At 33.6% G+C, this 6,057-nt stretch overlaps 1 protein-coding gene and 1 long non-coding RNA gene across 3 annotated transcripts; one reads left to right on the top strand and one right to left on the bottom strand.

Annotated features, from left to right (window-relative positions):
• Positions 1 to 234: 234 nt before the first annotated feature.
• LOC141487548 (uncharacterized) lies at positions 235 to 1,766 on the top strand. The gene is made up of 3 exons (XM_074186654.1): positions 235 to 781; positions 841 to 1,062; positions 1,122 to 1,766. Exons 1-3 carry the CDS (start codon positions 611 to 613, stop codon positions 1,347 to 1,349), a joined length of 621 nt encoding a protein of 206 aa, XP_074042755.1. The 5' UTR covers positions 235 to 610; the 3' UTR covers positions 1,350 to 1,766.
• Positions 1,767 to 4,307: 2,541 nt separating this feature from the next.
• Positions 4,308 to 4,623, bottom strand: LOC141487547 (uncharacterized). 2 transcript variants are annotated; one of them, XR_012468433.1, is made up of 2 exons: positions 4,485 to 4,623; positions 4,308 to 4,426 (listed from the first exon to the last, which is right to left on the bottom strand). It is a non-coding gene; the product is annotated as an uncharacterized lncRNA (long non-coding RNA). The 2 variants fall into 2 exon arrangements; XR_012468434.1 differs by having other exon boundaries at positions 4,481 to 4,614.
• Between the last annotated feature and the right edge of the window lie 1,434 nt (positions 4,624 to 6,057).

Here is a 6,057-nt window from a genome sequence, read left to right as displayed (position 1 = left end):
ACAAAAAATATAGTATTGTTTGGTTATTGTGGTTATTGTTTTAGGCTCATTTAATAAAAAAGACTTGCAGGAATTCATTGAGCCTATAACTTGCAGAAATTTCCATGGATAATCTAGAGGAGTCGATCTTTAAACATCCTTCGATTAAGTATTTCTTGTATTGGCATAGATATGTGGATGACGTTTTGGTATGTTTTATAGGTACTAAGAGGCAATTAGATACTTTTCATAGGTATATTTACAAAATTCATGAAAACATTATAGTTATTTATGTATCAAGGGAATTAGGAGGGCCTTAATTACCGATGGCAAAGTTTGCGTCCCGAGGGCCTCTGGCCCGAGGGACAGCAATTGCCTGAGGTTATTAAGGCTCAATAATTCCCGTGGTACATAGATAATTTTATTTCTGACCGATTTCAATAAAATTTTGTTCATTTTTGAAACGGAAAAATGTACCAATTCATTACCTTCCCGGTATATTTGAATCAGGTACCGTTGATTATAGTAGAGTTTTCTTGTTGCTAGGTTGTTGCTATGTTACTTGTTTATAAACAGAACTTTGTTATCAAGCTGTGTTTGCGGTGAAAACGTGTTTTCTACCCCAAATATAATGGAGGATATTTTGAAAAAAGCTGAACAAGCAAGAGAATCATTAATTCCATCGAAAAGTGAAGCCGTATACCAAAAAGAATACAAGATATATCTGGACTGGCTGACACGGAAAAATGTTATGCCAAAAGATGTCACTGAAACTGTATTTTTGGCATATTTTCAAGAACTGGTAAGGAATTTTCTATGTTTTTCGGTAGATTTGGTAGTAATTGTGTTTATTCGTTTCAGTCAGAAACGTATAGTCCGAATTCTTTATGGACTAAATGGTCAATGCTAAAATCGATGGTGACTATACATGAGAAACGAGATATCACCAAGTTCAATGAACTACAGGCTTTTTTGAAACGGAAGAGTAAGAGTTATAAGCCGAAAAAGTCTGCTGTTTTATCTCCTAAAGATGTTATCAGATTCCTAAAGGACGCTCCTAATGATATTAATTTATTGCATAAGGTAATTTTTTTCTTATTTTCCTTTTTGTGTGTATTTATTTCCTTTTTTTTTTGTTATAGGTTGTTTTGATTATGGGTTATTTTGGAGGATGCAGAAGTCAGGAACTTTTGAATATGAAGATATCGGATATAGAGGACCGGGATTCCGTTATGGTAGTGAACGTACCGGAAAGTAAAACTGGTGTATCGAAGAAATTTACAATTGTGGATGAAAAAGAGTTCTCCGCTTTGCCTTTATTAAGACTTTATATGTCTTTGCGTCCTAAAGGTATTGAATTGAGAAAATAAATGTACATCTCAGCCAATTGGAAAAAACATGTTTGGGAAAATCCCCAACAAAATCGCAATGTATTTAGGATTGCCAAACTCATCTTCCTATACGGGACATTGCCTTCGTCGCACTTCTGCTACTGCTCTAGCCAATGCAGGAGCAACTATGACTAACTTAAAAAGACACGGAGGTTGGAAAAGTTCCACGGTGGCGGAGGGGTATTTGGAGGATAGCATCGAATTGAGAAATAAAACGGCGCGTATGTTGTCTACTTTGTCATCAGAAGAGGCAGGTACCTCGACTGTAGTGAACAGAAGCTCCAGCCATACAAAAGAAGAAATTGTTTCCAGTGGCGGAAGTAATTTTCAGGGAACATTTCAAAATTGTACATTTATTATTTGTAATGACGTGAATAAATAAAATATGGTTCAGTTTTCATTTCTATTTATTTTTACTTGTGAAAGGTAGAGGGAATTATAAAATCTATAATGTCCCAAGGGAGTTATGACCCTCTTTATTGATAGCGTAACTATGACGATATAAGCTTATAATATCCCGGTCAGAAATAAAATTCATTATTGAAATTGAAGCAGACAACTTAATCAATTTCTTGGATCTAACAATTAGTAGAATGAACAGCAAACATGCTTTTTCAATCTATCACAAACCGTCCTATATGGATACATCAAGATTCTACACATCCTTATCAACACAAAGTAGCAGCTTATAATAGCATGATTCACAGATTAGTCAATATTTCTCTTTCAAAATATAATTTCAATAAAGAACTTACTATTATCAATCAAATTGCGGTTAACAATGGGTTTTTAAGCCGAATCAATAAACAAAATACTTGCCAAGAAAGTCTACACAAAAGCGATTCGAGAAGTTTTTCCTATTGATAAGGTAGATGATCGAAATCATAGAGCTTTAACGTATTTTGGACAATCAAAGAAAAAAATGGCTTAATTTTTAAAGAAACGAGATATTAAAATTCCATATAGAACAAGTAATTCTTTGGGAAAGTTAGTTGAAAATAATAAAGACAAAACATCCAAATTCTAGAAATCAGGAGTATGAAATCAAAGTGTGGAACGTGCCCCAAGGTATATATTGGTCAAACGGCCAGGATATTCAGGAATCGAATCCTGGAACATCATACGAGCTATGTAAATAAGAACACAAATTCAACATATTCAAATCATCTTCTAGAAGAAAATCATATCTCTGCTGAAGAGTTCGAAATTTTGCACAGAGAAAATAAAGGTTTGAAACTGAATCACTTGGAAATAATGGAAATTATTGAACTTAAAAAGTCAAACATTCTAATAAATGACCAACTAGATTTGAATAGATCACCGTTATTGAACTTGTTTTCTTAAAAACCGAGAAAGAATTATTATTGACGTATAGATGTGAGGTAATATTCTTCAGGTAATCATAATTGAACAGGTACCTTAGGTAGAGGTTCAGGTAATTTTTTTGAGGTAGTTTCAATTGTGGTTCCCTGTAGTATATGAATATCAATGTAAGAACAGCTCGAAGTATAAATCACTTGAAACATGTTGTGATATATCTTTCAAAATGGAGTTTGTAAAGATCAAATCGTGAGGTGTAGTTTTTGAAATTGAATCGTATGTTATAAAAGCATGTGTTTTAGTCTTTTAAAACTATTTTTATTTTATCTAAACTTTTTTGGGATCAATCAGCCGTATATTGTTTAGAAGAATGACCCTTGATATTTTCCGATTCCGGAGATTTAATCTGATTTGATATCAAGGAGGTTATGTACAGCGTCATCTGTCCACGAATAGATCAAGCAATGATGTCGATAATTCTGTCAAATACAGATCCCGAGCTTGAGAGTTACAAACAAACAAACATACATACATACAGGTGAAGCCTATAATAAAAAGAAGCGTGATGAAAAAAGACGATGATGGCACGTGAAGTCGGGAGCCTATTCCCGCCTCTTCTTAGAATGGCCGGGAAGTATGCAAAACTTCAGTGTTTGCATATCGCGTATAGATGTATTAGAAAGAACGTATATAAAAAGCAATCCCATCTCTGGTTTGTTTCATAAAATGCTCAACACGGCGAAATAATCGAATAAACAAGATATATGATCAAAACATTCGAGAAAGCAATATCATTTCAGTTGAATGTGGTTTCTTTATACTCGTTCCGATCCAACATGACAGCCTTTGAATCTGTGGCGAAATCGAAATTGTCACCTGTCAGATTAAACAGAGCATGCATTCGGTGAGAAATGAAGCACTTTAATTTTATCCAGTGGCGGAATTCCGCTTATACCGTCTGGAATATTCAGAGGCAATTTTAAGCGAAACATCTTTATCGGGAAAGGAAGTTTTTGGCTTTCTACTACTCCATCTTGATAAAAAAAAATGTGGGAATCTTCCAAAGAAAGGAAGGAAGTAATCAATTTGAAAATAAGTAATTCTATACATGGATGTGTAGATCATGCAAAGAAACAACGTTCAGACACAAACTGGAAAAAACCCCTCCTGAAACAGCTACTTTCATACAAACATTGAATTTTTTTCTTTTCTTTTTTTTTCTTTCGTGTAATTCAATGTTTATATGAAAGTAGCTGTTTCGAGAGGGCTTTTTCCAGTTTGTATCTGAAAGTTGCTTCTTTGCATGATCTACACATCCATGTATAGATTTACTTATTTTCAAATTGATTGCTTCCTTCCTTTCTGTGGAAAATTCCTACACTTCTTTGCATCAAGATGGAGTAGCAGAAAACCAAAAACTTTCTTTCGTAAAAATTAATCGCTCCTAAAAATATAACCCCTTCAAGTCATCTTGAAGTCGAAAGTCTGCCCAATTTTCAAAAGAAGAGATAAAAGTGAGATACAAAATTACAGATCAATCTCTATCATATGCAACTTTTGTTAAGTGTTTGAGATGCTTTTTGAGAAGACTGTTACGGGTTCAATTATACTGATACCTCCTAGTTTACTCATAACTTTAATAGCGCTCTCGTAAGCCAAAACATTATAGAATGTATTAAATCATTCAGGATGAATAACTTGAAGTCACTCAGTGATCTTGCACAGCAGAAAAATATCTGAAATGAAGTCATATTTTTGAAAATGTTCAATCAGCACAAGAAGTACTTTACCTACTTTGAATGCTTTCTCATTCAAGATACTAGTTTAGTTCATTGTGAATTTCCGAAAAGAATAAGAACATTATCTGTTTTATCACCATTCCTTAACTTTCCATTTTCATATAGGTTAGTTTGTTATTGTTTGGATAGAGGTTATCTAAACGATCCAACCCTGCTAAATATTCAAAATTTGACAGAAAGGATGTCATTCATCTTCAGTATTCTCAACTTTGATGAAATGTCACTAATATTCCTAGTTTGACCTCCAGAATCTATCTGTTTCCTTTTTCCTTTTTTATTGTGGACTTATCAAAGTGGAACATGTGGTTCTGATTTTCTCAAGTTATAGAGGATTTTCTGAGTCTGAAAAATAAAAAGTAGTTGTAAAACCATCAAGAAAATTGTCATAGGATTGATATTTCAACCATCCAATGTGGATTTTGGTTTTCAACTAACCTTAAACGTTTCCTGACGAAACTCTCTCCGAGACCACCCTCCATCGAAGGTAGGTATTCTGCTGGGACACATTCTGGGGATTATCCTCTAATAAGTGCATTTCATATGTATTAATGAATCCACAGGTTAGTAACTTTTCTGTCTTTTCAGGTCTCTTTTTGTTTAGTACCTAGTTTTACGTTTTCTCTGTACGAAGGATATTACCAGCTCCCACATCATTATGTCCTATAGCTATACACCAATTTAGCTAGCATGCATGTTTAGAACTTTGCTTTACACCTAACCGCTTGAAGACAGCTTCATCCCTGCTTAGTAGATAGAGCTTGCTTGATTTCCTCTGCTAGTTACAGTACAGAATTCCCCCAATCCTGATAAACTGGACGGACCTTGTATAGAAAGCCGTTGTTGGGGATTGCAAAAGAAAGGACAACCTCCAAAGGAATATACAAGTAGGATCTACTTCATTTATTAATTTTGCCTTGTACAACTTTTGCTTCTTTTTAACATATAAGGAACATTTCATATCACCAAGAATATTCCGTGAAAGAGCAAGTAGTGGTATTTTGTAGTTAGCACCTAGAACATAGTGAATATTAAATATTAATTATCAATTAACCTTATGCATTGAACTGACACCTTTATTATTTTAAATCAAAACTAGCTACTTACCAAGACGTCTGTGAACCAATAGTATATATACTAACGGGGAAAACATTCGTAAATAATATCATTCTTGTATTATTTGAAACATCTATTTATTGATATATATATATTATATTTATAATTGCAATTGCACATGCACCATATTGCAATTATTCAGACATTTGACAGTTTCTATTTCTCTCTCTTCTTTATTGGCCAACAGTTTCTATTTAAGAATATAAAAATCGATCAGCTGATCGACCGTGGATTTATAGAGTAGAAGAATACGTTCCGATATACCGACGGCCCTAACTTTCGGAAATTCTATCCAGGGTTACATTGTTACAGGAAAAGGGTATTTACACAAAGAGGGAAAATAATAAATATTGTTTTTTTTTTGTTATCTTTAGTGTCAAATAATTTATTTTACCCACCAACCCTCTACCGGCTGACTAATTTAGATTTTAGAGTTTTGTTTTTGAGTTATTTCT

This window comes from Leptinotarsa decemlineata, unplaced genomic scaffold (assembly GCF_025532065.1).
Source record: "Leptinotarsa decemlineata unplaced genomic scaffold, Ldec_3_MD MMD2_P_RNA_scaffold_4, whole genome shotgun sequence".
NCBI lineage: Eukaryota > Metazoa > Arthropoda > Insecta > Coleoptera > Chrysomelidae > Leptinotarsa > Leptinotarsa decemlineata.
The sequence above is the reverse complement of the archived record's forward strand: the minus strand, read 5'-3'. Positions and strand labels throughout refer to the sequence as shown.

Coding starts and splice junctions, on each gene's coding strand:
- LOC141487548 (XM_074186654.1), top strand. CDS start 611: ATGGAGGATATTTTGAAAAAAGCTGAACAAGCAAGAGAATCATTAATT. Junction 782..840: donor TGGCATATTTTCAAGAACTG/GTAAGGAATTTT, acceptor TATTCGTTTCAG/TCAGAAACGTATAGTCCGAA. Junction 1,063..1,121: donor ATATTAATTTATTGCATAAG/GTAATTTTTTTC, acceptor TTTTTGTTATAG/GTTGTTTTGATTATGGGTTA.